Below are 23436 nucleotides of genomic sequence, written 5' to 3' on the forward strand. Positions count from 1 at the left end.
ACTTATTTCAAAAACATTTTTCTTACTCCATTAGCAGAATTTTTTGCTTATTTTAAGCACTAATTTACTTATGGGTGGTTTCACGGACCAGGATTAGCTTAATCCAGGACTAGGCCTTAGTTTAATTAGGAAATATAACTAGTTTTAACAAACATGCCATACTAAAAACATTACCTGTGTGCATTTTAAGGTAAAACAAAGGGCACTGATGTATTTTAAGGTATGTAAGTGCAAGTCGTTTTCAGTTTGGAGAGCTCTTAAAAGTGTTTAGGTCTAGGACTAGTCTCATCCCTGTCCGGGAAACCGCCCCATAAAGTTTATATTTTTTGTCTAAAAACTATACATATTCTCCAAGGTCATATGGCTCATCAAAAAAAAAAAACAACTAAAGATTTTTTTTAGATATTTTTACTGAAAACAATACAAAAATACTATACTGTACTTATTACACTATTTTTTTGCAGTGTAGCCTACTTAATACTTACTGTTCACCGCTGATCACTTCTTGTTTTATTGCGTACTGTTCTTCTTATTCATGCTGTATATTTTGTCTTTGTAATTTGTTGTTTCTTATACCTTCTACCCCGTCTTTATTTCTATCGATGTTAAATCTAAAGCATTGAACTAACGGCGTCAATGTGTGGCCAACAGCGCCATCTGTTAAACTATTGCATGTACCATTTGTTAGGGACCCCCCCAAAACCTGACATGTATCAAAAACATACATTATTTTTAAACTTAATTGCAGTTTTAATTTATTTTTCTTACTGCACTGGCAGATATTTTGACTTGTTTTGAGTAAAAAAAACTCTTGATTTTCATCATTTATTTCAATAAACAAGACATAATATCTTAAGCCACTTGTTTACCAAGTAAATGTTTCTTAATTTAAGAATTCTCATATATTTATATTAGAAAACAAGACAAAAAAACTAAGACAGACATTAATTTTTTGCAGTGTATAATAGGTTCATCTACTAGAAACAACAAGCCTTCATAAAGACTGCAGAACAAATATATCCAAGTGTGAATCTCACAATCAAATCATTTTAGATTTTACACTGCAAAGACGACATAAAACACATTTTTTTACACTTCAAAAAATTATTTAAAAAAAAAATCTTAGTATTTTTGTATTGTTTTCAGTAAAAATATCTAAAAATTCTTAAATTAAGATGCTTTTTCTTGATGAGCAAAACAACCCAAGAAAATAAATTTAAATGATTTTGTGCATAAAAGAAGCAAAAAATCTGCCAATGGGGTAAGCAAATTTTTCTTTAATTTAGTGTTTAAGAAAAATGTTCAAGATTTTTTGCTTACCCCATTGGCAGATTTTTTTGCTTGTTTTATGCACAAAATCACTTAAATTTTATATTTTTGGTCTAAAAACTAGACTGATTTTCTTGCTCACCAATGAAAAGCATCTTAATTTAAGAATTTTAAGATATTTTTACTGAAAACAAGACAAAAATACTGAAACATGTTTTTTTTTTTAAACAATTTTTTGCAGTTTAAAAAATGTTTTTTTATGTAAGAAACAATCTGATACCTCTTTTCACAATTCGATAGCCCTTTTTCCATATAAAAAAAATCCATGGATTTAATTTAAATAATACTGACAAGTTACTTTATCATAAATACTAATGACAGTTGGAAAAAAAATTTGCAGTGCAAATTTTTTTTTTTACTTTTTTCAGTACAAATATCTAAAAATTCTAAAATCAAGATGCATTTTTTTGATTGGCAAAATTATTAGACAAATAAATACATTTTAGATAAAAATATCATATTTAAGTGAATTTGTGCTTAAAACAAGCAAAAAAAGTGTTTTAAGAAAAAGTAAACATGTTTCAAGATTTTGTTTTCTTACCCCTTTGGCAGACTTTTAGCTTGTTTAAAGCACAAATTCATTTAAATATTTTTTGTTTAAAAACTAGACTTATTTTCCTAGGTCATTTTGCTCATCAAGAAAATGCATCTTGATTTAAGAATTTTTAGATATTTGTACTGAAAACAATATTAAGAAAGTAATTTTTTGCAGTGTAGCCCCAACTAAGATGCAGCTATCAGTTTGGGTATCCATTCAGTTTAAATCTTGAAATAAGTTTACTTTTTCTTAAACAATTAAAGAAAAAATTCTTACTGCTTTGGCAGTTTTTTTCGGTTAAGCACAAATACACTTTCTACTTTTTTTCTAAAAATTAGACTATTTTCTTGGATCATCCTCCTGATCAAGAAAAACACATCTTGACTTAATTTTTTCTTAGATATATTTGTACTGAAAACAAGGCGAAAACACTTAAAAAAAAGAAATTAATTCTTTGAAGTGTGTATTACAGTAACAAAAATTTGCAGCACATCTTTATGGTCTCACAGGACTCCTTTTCTTTAAATCCCACCCAACCCAGTTTATTTCTTGATGAGATGCATTATCTTCGCAAATACATGAAGTCCCTTTCCCCACAACTGCCTTGCATTTAGATCATTCGACACCCCAAACCAGGGTCTCCTCTTTAAATATTTTATTCTGTACACTTTTGCAGGACAATCAACCATCATGTGATAATGACGATAATTAAACCTCCTGTTTGTGTGTTAGTTGGCCCAAAGAGGATAAGACTTTGAATATAACACTGACAAGTTTGATTACCTTATTTGAGAAGCTTACAACAAATTCGTAACAAACTTGAAGCTGCCCTAGGATAAACCACCAACCAGAATTCAAAGGGTAAGTTTTGGTAAAATAACTTTGTTTTTTCAAACGACTGGCAAACATCACATAGCTTCACAGGACACAGAATAAATCCAATTCCATTATCCTGTCAACACATTCATTTCAAACACTGTAAGATGATACAATTTATTGCCATTAACAGTGTAGGAAAATGAAAAATAAAACAAACCAATAAAAACAGCCAACCTCTATAGTACAGTAAGAAAAAATGCTTAAACTCCTCATTTTTTCCAGTAAAAAGCAAAAAAGGGCCACAACATGGATTTTCCATGAGGAACTACACTTGATCCACTAGGAGACAAAACTACTGTGCCTAGTGTCACCCTGCTTGAAAATGTGAGAGCGGTTAACTTTGTTCAATAAGCTTCATGTGGAAAGGCAGTACAATTGGTGTTCAAAAATGGATCGTTGTTTTTACGTCTTGAAATACATCGCCGGTGAGCTGTGGAGACCCATGTGTCACCAACCAAATCTATCATGCATACACGTTGCTCTTTTACATGAATGAAACATGTGGCATATTGTTCCTGAAAGCTCTGGATAAGCCAGATGAAGTCCAAAATCTTTCCTAAAGATACTGCAAGAATTAAAACAAATTCGCTTTGAAATCGTTTAATTAAGACAAGCTCAAAAGTTTTAATTTTCAAACACAGTAAAGAAATTTAAAGAGAAAAATATAAAACGACACCGCAGGTTTTACTCCTGCGCGTCTACAAATTCGAAATGTCTGGCTTTAACACAAAGATACTTTAGAAAGGGAGAGATCGTGAAGTCCTTAAACAGAATGCAATCGACCTGGAGATGATGTCCTCCAAGTTTTGGTTCTTTGAGGTGCGAGGGCGGAGTTTGGGACAGCAGACAGGGGCCGAGTTAGACTACGCTCCACCCACTTTTTCTAGAGGCCCTACCTCTGTGCTTTTTAGCCAATCGGATGAGGGCTTATTTAGGATTCAAGAGGAGACCAGCACCTCGTGCCCCTGCCTGCGTTTCACTGGGAGAAGTCTTTGAAAGATTTTTGGTGATCAAAGCCGGTCCAGTATAGCCTTCCTGAATAATGCAGCCACACTGACACATTAACTCTTTAAGAGAACGGAAACAAAAAACAAGAACAAAATGGTTACACACGGTCCAATCTAGGAGATGGTGAAATGTTAATATTTGCACATTTTAACATTTTAACAAAGCAATGTTAGAATCGATGCAACGCATTGCGTTGACAAAAACAAACTTTAGCGTCGCGATTTACTTCTGCACAGCTTAAAATTCAACACTGACTGTACTACTATGTGCTTTAGCACGCTGGTTTAGAGACACCATAAGGATTTAAGGTAAAGATAAACGTGAAATCAGTGTGAAGTCGAAGGTTTGTGTTGAAACTGTGTTGAAGCTCGTGCCTTTCTTGGAAATCACACCACAAAAAAAAGTATAGGTGCAGCCCATCCAAAATCCAAAGAAGAGAAATAAAATTGGTGGTATTAGTTAACCCAAATAAACCTCTAACACTGCTTTAGTAACTGTTATAGGTTCGAAACTTTAGCTGTGAAAGCATAGCTAGCTGCCAACAAATGTGCTCGAATTGTATTGTTAAGTCTACCTTTAAAAACAAAGCCAAAAATCATTAAAATCAGCCGTCTTTCCATTTAAGAGAGCAGCTCAAACAAAAAACCTCAGATCTTCCAAAAGATGTGAAAAAACCTTTCCCTGACAAAAACTACAACTACAGGGAAGCAAAGGTGGACATAAAACCGTCGGTAAACAGTTTGCCATGCATTCACGAGCTGCTCGTTGGTATGTGCAGGTGTCATGACGATCAATGTGGGCGTGGTCTTTGCGTCTTCGTTGAATAAATATACACTCGCGTAATCTGAATTTGGACGTAGGGACTCCATTCAGGTGGGAATTCCCATTGGCATGATACGCTTTTTAATCATTTGCCATCCCAGATTCTCAAGCCCTCCCCCAAGATCCCACCCCATCTTCCTCTCTCCCAAGTGCAGAGGGAGGCTGCAGTCTCTTAGTGTTTGTCTTTAGGAATTACCTCCTCCCTGGGTTTGGCACCCCCAAAAATGGCCGAGTTGGGGTTGGCCACTTGGTTGAGGGGACCTGCAACTGTACGGGGCTTCAGCTGTAGCCTTGGTCTTTGTGCTCTTTCCTCTGCGACAGAAAAAAATTATTATTAAAGAGGAGGTTACAGTGTACCACAGTTTTTATAAGTAAACTACAGCCAACATGAAAAGGCATTCGCAGCCCAATTTACGTCCAAAAAAATCTAGTATAAATTAAACCAATTCATTCCTTTAATCTGTCAGGATCAGGTTAATATTAACTTTGTATGAAATAGTTTAAGAAATTGAACTAGACCCATGTTAAAAGTTGCCAGTTTGTTAAAAGGGAAAAATTAAGAAATCCGTGGCCTGTTGCACAAAGCTGGTTTAGTGGTTTCCCCGGTAAGTTTGGGTTTAGTTCATGCAAATTCTGTTTTTTCAGGCTTATGAAAGTGGTGGCATTCATTGCCATGGTAACTTATGTTACACGGATAACCTGTTCAATCGTTTTTTTCCAGGCGAGTCTGCACCGCATCAAGTTAAAAACATTTCAACTTTTCAGAATGCCGCAAGCACACCGCAGGTCATGTGACAAGAACCTACGCGCCTAGCGTTTTCTATGCGTTTTTAGACGCGACATGTGAACGGCCCCTAATAATGCATTACACTTTAACACACACGCAAGGACAATAAAGACAACAGTGCTATTACTCATTGCTATAACATTTTAAATTATGTTTAAAAATGAATGCATTTCATTTTAATCTACTTGCAGAAATGTTTTGTATTGGGTTGATTACAGTATATTTATAAAATAATCATATAAAGTCTTTATTATAATCATTTGTAATTTTACATTTGACTGTATTTTTGTCATTATTCCTGTACTGTATTAATTATCATGTTGTTGTTGTTGTTTTTTTTACAAATCTTTGCTTTATTAATATTAAATGTTTTATATGAATTACATGTAATATGTTGGCGTTATGAGTTTTCAGTGGGCTTTAAATCACTGTGAGGCTATAAAAATGAACTATAATAAACTTTATAAACTCCTCCAATTAGCGCATATTTTTTATTCAATCAGGGTTCCCACACCTTCAAATTCAAGGACCTCTCAAGGACTTTCCAGGTCCAATACCCTCAAATTCAAGGAGTAAATTTGGGAATAACACAGGGAATAATATGGATTTTTTTCCAGAAAACTTCTTGCATAAAATAGATTCAAGCACTTTCAATGACCTGTATCCATGTATGTATATTTTCAAAAACTTCCCAGGGCCTTAATTATTTCCCCCAGATTCACAAACCCGTGGGAACCCTGTTCAATGGAGAAATATGCACGTCTTTTTTGTGTTGAACGCTACTGGCTGTTCACTGGAAACATCAGCCTATCATGTTTATATACAATCATAAACTCAGGGTTTAAACCTGAGATGATAGCTAGCGTCATGAGACAGATTACCTTGAAATAACCCAGGTTGGATTGGTCAACTATGCAACTCATTGTCATCTATTATTTAACTTGTTTTGTGCAAGAGGCCACAGGTCACATTTATTTGCCTTTACATTTCTGGGAAACTTAACTTTTACAATTTACGACATTAAAGCTGCGGTCCGTAACATTTGTCTCTATATCAGCATATTTGGTTGATGCATAAAATTAAAGGTTACTTTACGTATTTTGCGTTTGTCGAAAACCAACTAACATTACCCATAAAATCTGACTTAAATCAATATTATAAGCTTACCACTGTAAACCAAGGTGAGGTATTTTTTTGAACTCGCTTAATGAAATGTTTTTTTTATCCAAAAAAGTTATAGATCACAGCTTTAACGTGACTTCTAATTATTACACCAAATACAAGTTTCAAAAAGGCAGTACTATCTACACCAGCAATGGTTTGAGTGGCTATTGGTGGATTACAAAAGGTGTAAACCACCCCTCTAAAAGCTATTAGATTTTAAATCAGTTTGGCTCTTTTTATTCCGATTGAGGAGTTTACATGGAGCACTTTTTATTCGAATTGAAAATTTAAACCGATTACAATTGTCCACATAAACGCAGCTAGTGTGTGTATTGGGGTTTCATTTGGAAATGTAAATTTCATGTTGACTACTAATAAAGTTATCATATTTTTCTAAAAGAATAAATATTTGACACCGTCAGAGGGTTCTCTGAAGTCTGTCTGGCCTCCACGAGGAGGAGGTCCATCTCTGAAGCGTCCCATGCCTCCGCCTCCACCACCGGCCCCGCCCCTTCTGTCTCCAGGGCGACCACCTCCTCGACTCCTCCCACCCATGAAATCGTCATCTCTAAATCCTGTGAAGAGAAAATAGTGTGAACAACAGGTTCATAACTCTCCCCGCGGCAAAGCTGTACCGAAATACTGATCCAGGATAAGCACTGTGTTATATTTCATAGGATTTATAGACTGCAAGAAAGTAAGACTGATCCCAGAGTAGTATTTCCAGACAACTTGAATTTGGGAGCAGACCAGTAGGAAAACTGATGATAACGTGAATGATGAAAATGAGATGGTGCCCTTGAAAGATAATAAATGCATCAAAGGATTAACTTAAAATTATAAAAAAAAACTAAATTGTACTTCGTTGATCATTGTCTCCTGTGATTAAAAATATTCCAGTAAATTTAAAGAAAATTTAGACTATATATATATACATATATATACATATATATACATATATATATACATATATATATATATATATATATATATATATATATATATATATATATATATATATATATATATATATATATATATATATATACACACCACAAGCTGTCAATCACCAGTGACATTTTTGCCTCTCAGTTTGTAAAAAGAAAACTAAGAGCTTCTCCATAATGACCCCCTCATAAGAATTAATTATAAGGGAATTCTCTTATTCTGGTGAAGGACTCACGGCCCTTTAAAGTAGACTCACAGTGAACATTTCTTTAAATATCTCTAGTAAATGAAAATCTGTACATATTACATATTACAATGTTTTGTGGCAATTAACAGCATCCCACATTTGCATGTATGTACACTTGAATACATCCTGAAGTTATAAGTAGATTTTCAACAACCCCCAAGGGTTTGTGTTCTTGCCCATTTCAGACGGCGCACCTCCTCCAGAATGGTCGTAGTCGTCTCTGGGGTCGCGTCCCCCTCCTCTGGCCCCGCGTGAGCCACCGCGGCCTGAAACGGACAGGGGGGCTCTGTTTAATTTGGGTGGCAATTGAAACCTGAGAGCAGGGTGAAGGAGAGAGCCACCCTGATAACCAATGAGAACAATTCTAAGAGGAAGAAACCGGCAGGACAGGGAAGTTTATCCTAAAGGACCGCATTTGTTAGAGAGTAATGAAAAAGAGCTAGAAGTTTCTTTTTCTATAAAAGAAATAAAAAAAGATGAAAGATGTGCACATGAAAAATGATTGAGGCGTGATTGTGAGAAGTCAGCCTACCCAATATCTCATAGCACTATGGATAGAATGATTAAAAATACCCATGTTTTGTAATCTGTACAGCTATGTATATCATATTTATGAGGAGAATGATTGAGAATAAAACAGACACAAAGTTCACAAAGAACTGAAGTAAGCATTATTTTGTGATAAGCGGTATGACTTTCACTATACAAGTGCAAAAAAATGTAATAATAAATTGTCTACTTGTTTTTGTGTTGTTTTTTCGTGTCTTTGTTGTTTATTCAAGTAATGCAATAATACACAGACAACCAATAAAGTATAAACAAAATAATAGAATTTATACAGATTTTTAACTTCACAAAGTATTTGTCATTAAGGCTGAACGGTATATCAAGTTTTGGTTGATTTATCGGTAGCTTCTCCCAGCAGGATATGGGATGACACAACACTGCCTGTATATTTGTACAATACATTGTCATTCATCCTAAAACTACCCCGATATAAATTTAGGCTAATACCGCCAAGCCCCATTTGTCATACCGCCTACCACTTTAGGATTGCATATTTATTCAAAATATATCACTAAAAGGCTAAAACAACTGAAAGGTTCTAATTTATTTATGAGCTGTAAGATAGATAAAGTAAATGCAAGAAAACAAATCTATGGAAGCCCATTTCCGCCACATAAGGAAAAAATCACTCATAATTAAAATCGAAATTGGTCGCTCTTACACAAATTATAAAACACTGAAGCATTAACTGATTCAATAATGGTAAAAACTCTGTGCAGAAGTAAGCAGGACACAAACTAATGTGGGGTTAATTGTAACATGACTGCATGTCAGTACAGATGTGGCCTTTAAAAATGCGCGTTTCTGAGAGCAGAATGCCGCGGAGACTTCCGAAATTCTGCGAGATCCCGCAGAAGGGGAGTTCGGTGGGGGACGCAGGAAATATAAAAACCTGTAGAGGGCAGGCGTGTTTCATGTAGGCCATACTGACGACAATGTGTGTGCTCGACTTCATGCTTAGCGTATACTGTATGATATTGAAGTAACATGACACGGATTATCAATGTTTAGGCGATAGACTTTGATGTCATACAAATGCATGCTTTTTGGCAAACATTTTGTTGGCGAAGTTTTCTTTTGCCAGTTACATAAACAGTCACATATTCTTCATAAAAATCCGACTCAAACGCGCATCATTTGTCTTATTTTTTCCGTGTACTTACAGTAGAAGCGACGTGATGTATGATAATCGAGTCTTATAACAAAATAATTCGCGAAGACCTTTGAAGAGACCGAGCGCATTTACGCAATATCATTAACTAGTTTATCCAATTTTACATTTAGTTCATTTTTGCATCTGAACGTTTTAATAGCTTTAACATGGTTCTGTTGCGCTTTTCTGCATTACTGAACAGTAGGCTACTTTTTATATTATCATGTTTCCCTTTACATGGTATGAAACACGATAAAAAGTAGCAATGGTGTTTAATACATTTCACTGAGAATTTGTATAATATGTTATACTTTTGTACTAAGGAAATAAAATCATATTGTGAGTGTAAATATTCATAAATTGGAGGAGTTTCTGAGGTGTTTGTCATCGGCAAAATGTGCAGTTTCTTTGTTGCTGATTAAAAACCGTTGGCTATGTGATTGTTTAAAATTGACATTTTTTCTACTTATTATTAATTTATTTTTTGCCTACATTTACTCAAATAATATCAATGTAAAAATATAAGTAAATCATACTTCAAGTAAGGCGTAAAACTTACACATTTTTGATGTCAAATAGAAATAATAATAATTTGAAATATGCAATTATTACAGTTTAAAAAACTTAAATATATTACTCTGACCTTTTTAAATATATTGACTAAAATAATCTGTAAATGTAATACTTATATTATTAAGGCGTATACATCAAATAATATATGTACATTTTAAACAAAATATCTGTTCTATTTTAAGTAATTTATTTTCCAACTAAAAAAATCGCATAACTGCATTAAGAGATTTTATTAAGTTACTTTAATCATTTATTTTAGAGATATTTACAAAGCCACTGAATCATTTTTAACAGTGTGTACATTATGACCTTACGGTAGACTATTAGTAAATGCATATAAATAAAAATATGTAAAACTAAATAAAAAATATATCATACACGGACTGTATGTAAGCATACGTTTTCTTGTTCGGTGCACGTGGGTTTAAATGCCGTTTTTCTAAAGAAGAATTTTAAAACTTTATTGGTGGTAGTTGAGAAGAATTCCTTTTTCCATTTCTAAATAATTTTGAGCGCAATATAAATATATCATATTGTTATTCTTATTATATAAGAATACGCAATTTTTACAACATTTTTAACATATGGAAAATATACGTTAAGCATGTTGTGTGTATTTCCTAATTACAAGCTTTTGATGAAATTGCACCAAAACTAAACGTGCATAAAAACATAAAAAAGTAATTTAAATAAGCGAAAAATCTTTTTTATGAGCTCAAAATGTTGAATATAATGTGCTATTGCTGAAAATTGCCCATCTCTAAAGGAGAATATTCATCTTTAAAGTTGAAGAAACAAAAAAGTACTGATAAGCATTCTCAAATATATTCTGCAAGCACTCAGTTGAGAAGAATTCCTTTTTCCATTTCTAAATCATTTTGAGCGCAATATAAATGTATCATATTGTTATTCTTATTATATAAGAATACGCAATTTTTACAACATTTTTAACATATAGAAAATATACGTTAAGCGTGTTGTGTGTATTTCCTAATTATAAGCTTTTGATGAAATTGCACCAAAACTAAACGTGCATAAAACATAAAATCATTTAAATAAGCGAAAAATCTTTTTTATGAGCTCAAAATGTTGAATATAATGTGCTATTGCTGAAAATTGCCCATCTCTAAAGGAGAATATTCATCTTTAAAGTTAAAGAAACAAAAAAGTACTGATAAGCATTCTCAAATACATATATTCTGCAAGCACTCATTTATCCATAATGATGTAATTTATTTTTTAATAACATATTGTCGCTGTCGGGCAAAGATACTCTCTGGACACCAAGACCATGTCTATGGGTTCAAGAATAACAAAATATTGGCCATTTGAAACTCGAAAATCATCACTTTATATTGTCCCATTGTTTTCCATTTTGCGGGTGATAAAACTCCTGTGCGCGTCGTTCAAATTAATTTAAATTTCGTTCACTTGTAGTTTAGCAAGTATGTCTAATACAATTTCAATAATGTTTTTACACTGCACATCGTCTGAGGAAATCCGAAGTTGCGTCGAGGGGAACCAAGCTGACAGCCGCGACAGCAGAGATTGTCACGTACCTACAAAAGGGTACCTGCAGCGATATCATTCTGGCTTGGTGGGATGTCAGCCAGCGAGAGTCCTTTGATTCTGACCTTGTTCTTTTACTCCTCAGAGTCTAAAACCAGGAGGGCATATTAAGTATTCATTGTATTTTCATTTTAACAGAGCAGCTATGGTTGCGCGTTTCACACACCTCTCCAAACCAAGTTGTTAACTCTATGCTTGTTCGACTTCATGCGGCGCCGCAAGAACCGACAGCCGGATGACGTCAGAGTACCGCGAGAATGATTCAAGAAATCATATTTCGCCTCGCTCTCGCGATACTGTGACGTCTTCCGGCTGTCGATTTTCGGGGCGCCGCATGAAGTCGAACAAGCCTATTGACAGCAGCAAAAGCTACGCATGCGCTTTTAACTTGTAAAACTCAAAGGTGTATGGGTAATGTAGTCTCTGCTCTCGGTGGGAGGAATTACGCGGACGTCCCTAGTATACTTTCGGCTTTAGGTAGCTTGCATTGTGAAGGGCGCTTTGAAAAGCGGCAGCGCAGCCAAAGGATTAAATTAAGCCTCTGATTTAAACAGATGTGCAAATGAGCGTTCTGGTACGCTAGAAGTACGTTCTGGGCGCAGGGAGAGGTGGTGGTACGCAAGAGCTATATTTGGAAGTGGCGGTACTGAGTACTGGCGCCTACCGGCCCACATTAAAGCACTGGCTGTAGCAAAGGTAGACGGCCCTTTGAAAAGCAAAAGAAAGCTGATAAAAATGAGAAACCTACACTGAAATAAATTGGAGTATTAGGCTACTTAACAAAATCTAAAAAATTTTCACTCAGAATAGGCTAGTAAATATAAACAAAATTATCAGCAGCTTTAACTTTATTACTTTTTTAATTTTAATTCACTCTTTGTTTCAGCGATGTTTATAAATATACTATATTTTTGCATTTTGATTACAAACTGTTCAACACTGAAAAGAAACTAATGTAACCTGATTTAATCACGTAAAACACAAGTCTAAACACAAGCACCACTTTTCTGAATGATGATAATCACAAACATCCCAGAGTTTGTAAACCAATTGTTTGTAAACATATTTAATGCTAACTACTTAAAAATTCAGAAAATATTTTTTACAGTGTATAAATAAAAAGACATGAAGGAAGTTAATTCCAAAATGTAATTAATTGTACATGGTTTAGCTGCTTGTTTTAGCAGCTACCAGTGACACAGAGTCAAGAAATTAAAAACCACCCACCCCTAGGTCTGCCAATTCTTTGCCAACCCCCAATGCTAATCAATCACCTCATCATCAGGGAATCAAAAGAAAACCGGTTTATCCAGTTTTCACCAGCGTGTTGGGTTTTAATTTCAACCCTTGCAGTTTCTTTGTTAAAATGCAATTTAAGCAAATAGGCCTAATACATACGCTGTATGTTATTTTAAATGAATGTTTATAACTTATAAAATTAAGTGGATATCAGGTAACTTAATTTGACATATATTGATATAACCTAGGCTCTCGATCAAGTCCCACGCATTCACCATGAGACATACGCATTTCTGTCAGTTCACACGCTCACACACCAAACCTTGTAAGCTATTTATCACGCTGAGAAGTAAAATAGAACTTTTCCTGCTATACAATTAATAAAGGAGGTGCTGGTATACAGAGCATTTCTGTCGAGTTTAGCAGTACATTTTTTAGGTGTGGTCAACTTTACGCAGCGCCACAAGAACCAACAAGCAGATGACATCAGAGTACCGCGAGAAATAAAGCGGAGGAGGTTGGTTTTAAATCGCCCTCGCGGTACTCTGATGTCATCCACTCATGTTTGAGTCTGTATCAGATGAAAATACAGATTTTGAGGAACAACTTATTGTTTGGAGATTGTCAATGGACGTTTCTGAGTGTTATGTTTGTTTTTTCAGTGTGGACCTGCAAAACGCCAAATGCATAAAAATTAATTAATATTGTAATGTCTTAGCATGATATGTTTTCTAAAATGTTTAAAAATGAACAAATCAGTTGTGCGAAACTACACAGAATTTTTTTTTGTTATGAAACATGTTCAATGGTTACAGTGCCTCATGGTGGGGTTGAACCCCTGGTTCAGTTTACCCCATCTGGTTCACTTTGCCCCACAGCCACCGTTTTGGGAAACTGCCTAGCTTAGTAATTCAGGCTAATCTTTAGCTAAATCATTCACATGGTTTTATACATTAGCCTATCACCAATATTTATGGTATGAATATTTAGACCTGGATAAATCTACTTTAACATAACAGCCTTTATACCTGGTATGTATAAATTTTACTTTGATAGGATACAAATATTTTTGTTAAAAAAATCATACTTTAATCATAACTCTTTAATTTGTCCTTCTCTTTAACATAGCCAAATATAAATTATGGTTGCTACCTGTATTTATGGTCACACGGCTACAAATCTGTATGGTTGCCTAGATAAAGGGGGTGGGTCAACTTACCCACTGGCTCACTTTGCCCCACTCTCCCCTACTTGGTATTGAGAAACGGGCATTGTTTATCGAAGCCGGAGCGCGAGCTACAAACTACAGAGCGAGTGCGCGGGTGCACAATGGTGAAAGAGCAACACACGATGTAAATAACTATACCAGTGCTCGCAGTACAGACACTTTATATTTTAGCGTACTGCGTACCTTCACTTTCTTTTGCGTGCCACCACTTCTCATAATGCTGGTACTTTGCCTTAAAGAGTCAAAGGGCGTTTCTATGTGGCGCTGCGCAGACAGTTCGGCAACGAAGACATCAAAGTACCGCGAGAGCAAGTCGAAATGTTACAAATGGTCCGACTTTACCTTTGCTCTCGCGGTACTCTGATGTCATACGCCGACCAGTCAGCGCCGCACCATTTAAAGTCGAACACACAAAGCGTCAAGGCAGGGCCGCTGGAAGTCATTTTGAACAGGGGGTGCTGTGAATTTTTTTAACCAAAAAACCTATGAGCCTATAGGCCTATTTAAAATACATTTTAAAAATAAATACATTGAGATTTACTACTTTATTGTCATATACACTTCAGGGCACACAGCCAGGGTCTGAAACACACAGACATCATCAGTTCTCAGATGAATATGCGCTATTAACCAGAAGCAAAAATACTTATCCCAGGGGGAATTACTTTCGTTACAATTTACATACAACATATAATATTATAACAACATATAATATTAATTAAACTTCACAGTTTTCAATGTCCATGCGGACGAACATATTTTACTTTCGTTTTTAAGTTAAGATCACACGTCGATTAACAGATGTAAAATATTCTCACATTAACATACCTAGTATATTTTTATATAGATCTTTTTTTACTAAATAGTACTATTACTGTCTTTTTTAAACATATAAATAATTCATAATTTGAACAAAAATAATAATGGGTTTAGTTCTGATATTGTATACTTTTATAAAGAAAAACATGGTGTATAATTACATTTTTAGAATAGGCTTTATAAGGTTTGTACTGTAAAAATACTTTATTTGTTACAAACAAAAGATAAAGAATTTACAAACGTGTGGAGAGCCATTTCAGCACTTGGACAGCGAAATGTTTTTTTTAAAAGCATTACTTAAAATGTTTTCTCATCTCACCATATCTACAGGTGCAGAGTCATTATATACAATAAATCCGTTGGGTAGCATTTAAAAAAAAAACATTTAAAAGTAGATGCATTTGTTTAAAGCAAAGCATTTATTTACTTAGCTACAGATGAAGCAGCTCTTTGCGCCTTCTAACGTCTCATAATTGGTCATCATTTATGTCCAAGAGACTCAATAATAATCTGTTACATTTTAATCCTTTAATTTTTCATATTAAAAAGCGTTTTTGTGCTGCTGCGCATCCATGTAATAAACAAACCCGCGATGTCATTCCGTTAATACGCATATTATCAACGCGCTCTTTACTCGAGCAGAAAAGAACTTGCCTCGCGAATTGCGCCGGTTGTATAATAGAAATTCCAAAGACTCTCATGAGCTAGAGGACGAATGTCCAGGGAGTTCAGTATTTCTGTGTGGGCATGCATCAGGGAAAGGTGTGTGAGTCTTTTCTGGGTCATGGTGCTGCATACCAATGTCTTCAAAAGATGCAAGGCGGAGAAAGTGCGCTCGGATGAGGCCACGGATAGGCACAGTAATGAAATTAAAATCCAAAATACACGTAATAACCTACGTGTGTCAAAAATAATTTCCTAAAATATTCATAAGTAATATATCAATTGTGCAAAATATTTTAACTTAAAAAAAATATATTTCTCGCCTTCCCGCGACCATGCGTCAAGGTCTGGAGGAAAATGATACCTGCCCGGATCCCACGCACGCATCTGCAGTTATATACATTTTACAAAACCAGTATTCATTAGATTTTAAGAACTTTTTTGCCACTTTTAAAACTGTAAAACTAAATAAAAAAGATATCATATGCCGAATAAGCATGTAAGCATATGTTTTCTTGTTCGCTCCACGCAACACGGGTTTAAACGCCGTTTTTTTTCTAAAGAATAATGTTTAAACTTTATTGGTGGTGGTTGAGAATAATTTATATTGCAGAATAATGTATATTGCATTTTAGCGCAATATAAATGTATCATATTGTTATTCTTAAATAAAAGAATACTAATATATTTTTTACAACATTTTTAACTTTAAAACATACATATAAAGATGCTTTGTACAATAGCTTTGCTTCTGACAACAATTTTCTGTAATAAATCAGTAAATGAATCACAAAATGTGTTGAAAGTGGCGAATAAAATGCTTGTCAATTCAAACAAAGGTGAATAAAACCGCTTTAATTAACAATAACTGTGCTCTTTTGCATACCTCTACTTTTCTCATGTCTTTCTTTATACCACCTTTATCTTTTTAAAATCTTGCCACTTTTAGAAATAATTTGTTTGCATTTTTTGTATACTGCACACTTTATTTGCATCAACTATACCCATAATAACATTTTCTACGTTTTTCTTTCAATAAAAATAAACATATTTATTATTGTCTTAACTTAAAACTTTGTTTTTTAATTTATAAATTAGATTTTATATAAAAAAGTTTTAAAAGTGTTGACTGCGAACGTCTGAGATAAGATATCTGGAAGGACCTATAATATACGCCTATAATATATGTACATTTTTAATTAAAATGTCTGTTCTATTTCTAGCCATTTATTTTGTTTTGACCAACTAAAAATATAAAGTTACTTTAATCCATTATTTTAGTAATATATTTACAAAGCCACTGAAAAATATTTTTTTTGTTATGAATAACGGCTGAAAGGATTAAAAAAAATCATAACACTGACTGCCTATATGCGCAAGAAAGGTATTATTAAAGTTTTAAATATGTAAAACTAAATAAAGATATCATATGCCCACTGTACAGTATGTAAGCATAGGCCCATGTTTTCTTGTTCGCTCTGCATGGGTTTAAACGCCGTTTTTAAAGAATATTTTTTAAACTTTATTGGTGGTGGTTGAGAAGAATTCCTCTTTCCATATGTTTAGCATTTTAGCGCAATATACAAGTGTCATATTATTGTTCTTAATATATTAAGAACAATAATACTAATATATTTTTACAACATTTTTAACTTTAAAACATGTATTTTTATACCACATGAATCTCTTTAAAATATTAATACTTTTAGAAAAACGGACATAATTATTAATATTATGAACAAACAATGAAACGGTGTCAAAATTCGACAACACAAATAATTAAGATATTCATTGTAAATAGAGTTAAGTGTATTAGGCTCACACTAAATTCTTTGTTGCACTTAGTATAAATGCCCATTGCACGTACAGTCATCTTAATATATGTATGCGCTGTTATGCTGGCAAGAAGGGGTTGACGTCACTTTGCTGTTTTAATAGAAATATTAAATATTCAGCAATGCCCTTATTAACTTCTGGAAACAACCGCAATGACAACGCATATAAAAATGTAGTTTTTTATGCGCCACCTGGTGGATTTTCTGTGAAGCGAAACACATTAAGGGAAAAGGGAAAGTAGCCCCCCCGAAAAGACTTGCAGAATTCTGCGTGACTCCGCGAGACGATTTGGCGAATGCCGCGGGAGAAAACGCGCGTTTTTAAAGGCCACATCTGTAACACCTAGTAACTTGAAAAAATTTACACAGCAAGGTTAGTTGTTACACAGCGTTACAACTTAGCTTCCAGTATACAATGATAAAAAAAACAATGTAAATACTATTCATCAAAATGATAACTGTTAAAGGGATAGTTCACCCATAAATGAAAATTCTGCCATCATTTACTCACTCTCATGTTGTGACAAATACCTGTATAAATGTCTTTATTCTGATGAACACAAAGGAAGATATTTTGAACAATGTTTGTAATTAAACCATTGTGGACCCCATCTACTTCCATAGTATTCTTTTTTTCCTACTATGGAAGTGAATGGGGTCCACGGACGGTTTGGTTACAAACATTTCTCAAAATATCTTCCTTTATGTTCATCAGAATAAAGACATTTATACAGGTTTGTAACAACATGAGAGTGAGTGAATGATGACAGAATTTTCATTTTTGTGTGAACTATCCCTTTAATACAATATCAGGGGAAATAACTCACAATTATGCTTTTTTTGTCTTAATTATGCAGCCTTTTCAAAAAATCTGCTCATATGCATTGATGCCTAATACAAGGATGGCTAGATGAAGGATCATGGATGGATGAATGAGTGGATATCTATCTATTATAGACGGATATATAAACAATATGTTTGTTACAATAACCCCACCTAAGTTGTAAAGTTTGCACTCCTGTCACTTTTGGTGTAATTGTACGATAACGGTAGGTCCCACAAACAAACTTTAAGTGTTAATTTGTAGCAGAGATGTGCGTGTTGATTGTGTAAAAAAAAAAGATCTAACTTAAATATTTTTTGAATGAATCAAAAAGTGTTAGGTTGTGCCCTGATCACCACTATGTTTTGATCATTGTTCTGAATCAGAACAAAAGTCCTTTCAAAAAATGTAATTGAAAAAAACCTACCCATATTTGAGAGGTAATAAAAGAGAACAAATGAAGATAGGAAGAAACTTTTTTTAATTAAAAGCAGAGGGTCTGTTCTTTTCTGTTTATTTATTTAAAAAAAGAACATTTTCTGAAAGGCATTAAACTTAGAGTTATAATTATGAAAGAGTTATAATTTCAAGTTAGGGTTTTGACTTTTTCATCTCACAATTATGATTTACCAAAACATGATTTTTTCTTATGTGGCGGAAATGGGCTTCCATACAAATCAATGCAATAAAACATAACAAAAAATCTTGAAAGATATTAAAAACATGCAAACATGAATTGACCACATTTACCAGAGAATTCAGTACCTCCTCTGTCATCTTTTCGGAAGCCAAAGCCTCCGGCGCCACGTTCTTGCCTTCGGCCCTCTGCAATGTCCACCCTCAAAGATCGATCTCCTAGTAGCTGAGGGAATAAAGATAATTGACCCCAATTACATCTGGTATAACATCGATCGAGCGATTCTAAATACTGGTTTGATCTGTGGCCAAAACTCCTGTGATCATTTCACTACAACTCCAATCACAAGACTTGTAGCAATAAATGCTAGTAATTAAAGATGCTTGCCAGACAACAGCAAAGTACTGCCTACTCAAATCTGATGTACACAAACAACAACCTAATTTTTGAGTTTCAGACCCCATTTTTAGTAATAAAATGGCAATATAACTTACAGCACCATCATACGTCAAAGCCTCTTTTAGAGATTCCAGGTCGTCAAACTCTACATAACAGAAACCTGGAGTGAGAAAAGAAACAAAAATAAAGTTAGTTATATCCAACGTTCCTCATTTAACATGCATAATATTGCAAATGGCAGGTCACCTTTGAACTTGTCTGTCTCTTTGTCTCTGACCAGTCGAACGCTCCTGACACTGAGGTCTTTAAAAATGGCATCTATGTCTCCTTGCACTGTGTTGAAGGGCAGGTTGCCAACGTACGCTGTGTAAGGCGGCTCTGTGGGAAGTTCCTTTTGCTTTCGGGGTCCGCCTGAACCGCCACCTCCTCGGGGTCTGCAGTCCCAAAAAAATAACACCATGATCAGCCTCTTTCAATGTATAAAAAACTGTTTAATATAAAGATCCATTTTTTACTTGCTGATCTTCCCATTTCAAGACTTGCCATTGGCTAATAACCATGATCATTATATAAAAGAAGTAGTTTATAATTTAGCCATTTCCAGAAAGTTGTCCATATGTTCTCATTACCAATATTGGTGCATAAAAAACAAAGTCAATCACAAAAACGCTGTAATACAATTTATTTTTTGATGTTTGTATTTTATCACAACAAAGGGGACCACAAGCACTGTAATTGGTCCACCAGGAGTACCTTCCATCAGGTAAAAAAAAAAGCATTTCTTCATTTATGACAGTAAGAACAAAGATGGGCCAAGTTGGGGGTTGATTTAACTCCGACTGCAAAAGTGACTTCACTGCTGGTCTTCTCAAATCATACACAACAAGCAGCTTCTTTTTGGGTTTACTGGCAAGCTTGCATGAACACTGGTTGGCAAGCCCCTCCCCAAGAAAAATCACCATTGTTATCGATTGATGATTGGTTCTTTTATCTGGAAAGTGGGATTTCAGTCACCAGAGAGGCCATATTGAGCATTGCAATACCCCTTATTCAAAGTAATAGGAGTACTCCATCTTGTTATGTTCGATATCTTTGGGTTCATTTCAATTCAGTGATTTATGATGTCACGAACCCAGAAAGTAGCTCGTTTTGGTCATTTATCAGACGTTTGTTGTCATTCTTAAAAAGCAACTTTTGACTCATCTCCTTATGCTATGAACTTTGGGTTAAGAGCATTTAAAGCATTCAATGGTTGCAAACCATTGCACATTTGCGATATTTCCTTAATTTTGATATAATATGGAGAGCTGTATTTCAAAACTTCAGAAAGAAATGCACTTTGTTTTCTGTCTCCACAGTCGTGAAGTCTTTGCACAGGCTGAGAGATTCCAAACTGCCAGAGACATTCCTTTGGTGTCACACTGAAATCAAACCGTCTGTAGACCCTCACCGAGGTCTTAGCTTAGCGTATAGCGTGACATCTTCATACCACCTTAACCATGCATGTCTTCAGACTTGTTTACGCGAAATAAGTTACTGGCTACTCAAGAGCTCTGATAGGTTCACTGTGACCAGTCAAAAAATCACATGCCATTTATTAGCTATATTTTATTAGCTATAACATACACGTTTACATGCACACCAATGATGTGATTATTTCCAACGATCAAGTAAAAACTTAATGGCAGTATGATGTTTACATGACTGGAGCATTAACCCCTTCACTGCTGTTTACATGCAGATTTTATTTTTTGATTAGTTTTAATGATTGTGCTTATTATTCACACACACATTATTTTTATCAAAGTATTGCGTTTACATGTGGTAAAGTATATTCACAATATTGCTCCAATACAATTATAATCGCATTATGAGGGTGCATGTAAACGTGGTCATTGTCTGAGATAAAGTAGGATAAAATATGAATAAGTTAAAAATTTTGGTGCAAACATTTTTTTTTTTGCAAAACTGTATCACCATTTTAATCATATAATTTTAGATTATTAACATTGCTTGCCAATATTTTAAAGGACTTTATCCTTTTTCCAAAAAAGGGAAAACCTATATTAATAAATAACTAAAAGCAATTATATTATCTTATTTATGATACAGGGGATTACTATGAACATTACAAGTACCCTGTAACAGGCCGTCGCATTGTAATTAGTTGAAATATTATATCCGATCTAATACATTACAAAAAATTTAATCTTTTAATGTACTTGTATTATGTATGACTGACGATACGATACATATGCGTGTTAGATTTGGAGTCAACTCTGAGTTAAGACACAAGTATTCCCTTTCTTTTTTATTGCAGTCATTCAATTGTATTTAATAAATAAACATGACATTTACATGTCACCCATCTGCTCTCTATATATTCTGCAATCAACATTTGCATAAAATTAAAAGCACAAGCATATAATAAATAGTTTTTACGATAAGGTACTTTTTGTAAGCAAAATGAAAAATTGCCCAGCATGTACAGCCAAAACATGCGTTTCAAGAATTCATTTTGACAGGTTTACTTTCTGTTTCTCTATAATGGCAAAATTGCCCAAATTAGAGGCACTTATGCACACAATGCCATATTATTTGGGGTGGGGGTGAATTTAGGCCACAAGTGCATGCCATCAGGTCCATTTGAATACAGTAATTAACCTTTGAAGTGAGTCAAGACTGAAGCCCTGGTCCAAAACCAGACGAGAACACGTTACACCTTCAGTAACACAGAACAGGTCAAAGCCAACTTTCAAGGCCCAATGCATCGCCTACAGATGTTTCTTAAACCTGCCAGCAACCAAACACACTAATAATACACAACCGTGATATTAATCATCACATATGCTACAAACGAGTAACTTAGTGATATGCGTTACACAAGGTCAGCAGGCAGTAAATCACTGACTCTGGCGTCAAACGTGCAGCCCATGTGGGTTGAGTTTCGTGGCCGGTCTTCCATTCATCATTGCGGGAGAGCGCGACGCTGCTGCGCGGCCTACACCCGCTTGATATCCCGCAAATCTGGCCGCGCGCACACACCGACCACATGGCCACTCTCATATACACTCGGATGCGCGTTCCACCGCTGGTCGGAGAGACGGTTTCTTACCCTCTTCCTCCGCCGAAGCTCCCGTAAGCCCGATCCCGGTCATCGTAGTTATCGTAATCCGCCATTGCCGAAGATGCTGTCCAGAGAAAGCAGCAGTCTGACGCTTAAGGACCCCACAATATACGGCGGCGAGGTTTAGCTGTCCTTTGCGTGCCTGAAACGCGACGCGTTTGGAATTATAAAATACATGTACATGGTAATATTTAAGACTCATTTAAAATATTAAATATGGGCATTTGTTCGTAAATCATTAAGTTTACATGACAATATGCTTTTTTAAAGATCACAATAATAGCTTTTTCAATCGGGGAACGGCACGTAGAGTCGAGATACGAGCTAATGGGTTTTTACAGAGAAGCGTGGTGGATCTAAACAATCTACAGATTGATTTTTTTAGACTTACGTATTTAATCCCAAATCCACTGGAATGCATATATAATATGGTGAAGATATATGCTCTGAAAATACTAGTGTGACTGAAATGTGAGCAGGCTGTAAAAGACTGCATCATAATTATAAATTTTTAAGTTTCAATTGGGAGATTACTTAATTGTCTGTGTATGGAAAAGTTATGGTAGTCCTTAATATACAAATTATATTAGCTGAAACATTAATATTAGACATACATAAAGATAAAAAATATATGTTTTATAGTTACTAGGGAATAGCATTTATAAGACAAAATTTAGTGTTTTATAACACAGTTTTACCACAGTATTTTATCATTTTAATCATTGCAATCCTCTTTATGTTTGTTTTCTAGCAGTAAAGAAATACACTTAACTATTTTTAGGCCACTCTTAATTACTGATGTGTGTCTACTCTGGAGATCACAACTATTGCATATATATTTTTTCTATTAATTACTAAGTAATTCTGAAAACGTATTTAGTAGAAAGTACAAAGTTTTTTTTTTTTTAAGAAATACAAGACAAGCATAAGTTTACTCGTGGTCCCAGGCCAGCATCTAAATCAAGCATAAATTTAACCCAACAAATGGCATCAGTTGTTTGCAACAGAATATGCGATACATTAATCCTCCACTGGATGGAGACAAAGTCCTCTGGCCTAAGCTGAGATAAGCATAGAAAGCA

At 34.6% G+C, this 23436-nt stretch overlaps 1 protein-coding gene across 6 annotated transcripts; it reads right to left on the reverse strand.

Moving 5' to 3' along the window:
• Positions 1-2729: 2729 nt before the first annotated feature.
• eif4h (eukaryotic translation initiation factor 4h) lies at positions 2730-22482 on the reverse strand. 6 transcript variants are annotated; one of them, XM_065281836.1, is made up of 8 exons: positions 22343-22482; positions 19474-19661; positions 19323-19387; positions 18957-19053; positions 7899-7988; positions 6944-7102; positions 4773-4888; positions 2730-3813 (listed from the first exon to the last, which is right to left on the reverse strand). In XM_065281836.1, the coding sequence occupies exons 1-8, from the start codon at positions 22405-22407 to the stop codon at positions 3808-3810; spliced, it is 786 nt and encodes a 261-aa protein (XP_065137908.1). In that variant the 5' UTR covers positions 22408-22482; the 3' UTR covers positions 2730-3807. The 6 variants fall into 6 exon arrangements, with proteins under 6 accessions (XP_065137908.1, XP_065137910.1, XP_065137906.1 ...); XM_065281838.1 differs by having other exon boundaries at positions 7917-7988; positions 18942-19053; XM_065281834.1 differs by having other exon boundaries at positions 18942-19053.
• Positions 22483-23436: the final 954 nt, after the last annotated feature.

Source organism: Paramisgurnus dabryanus, chromosome 8, assembly GCF_030506205.2.
Source record: "Paramisgurnus dabryanus chromosome 8, PD_genome_1.1, whole genome shotgun sequence".
NCBI lineage: Eukaryota > Metazoa > Chordata > Actinopteri > Cypriniformes > Cobitidae > Paramisgurnus > Paramisgurnus dabryanus.

Coding starts and splice junctions, on each gene's coding strand:
- eif4h (XM_065281834.1), bottom strand. CDS start 22,407: ATGGCGGATTACGATAACTACGATGACCGGGATCGGGCTTACGGGAGC. Junction 19,054..19,322: donor CTTTGACGTATGATGGTGCT/GTAAGTTATATT, acceptor TTATTCCCTCAG/CTACTAGGAGATCGATCTTT. Junction 7,989..18,941: donor AGGAGGTACTGAATTCTCTG/GTAAATGTGGTC, acceptor TGTCCGTTTCAG/GCCGCGGTGGCTCACGCGGG.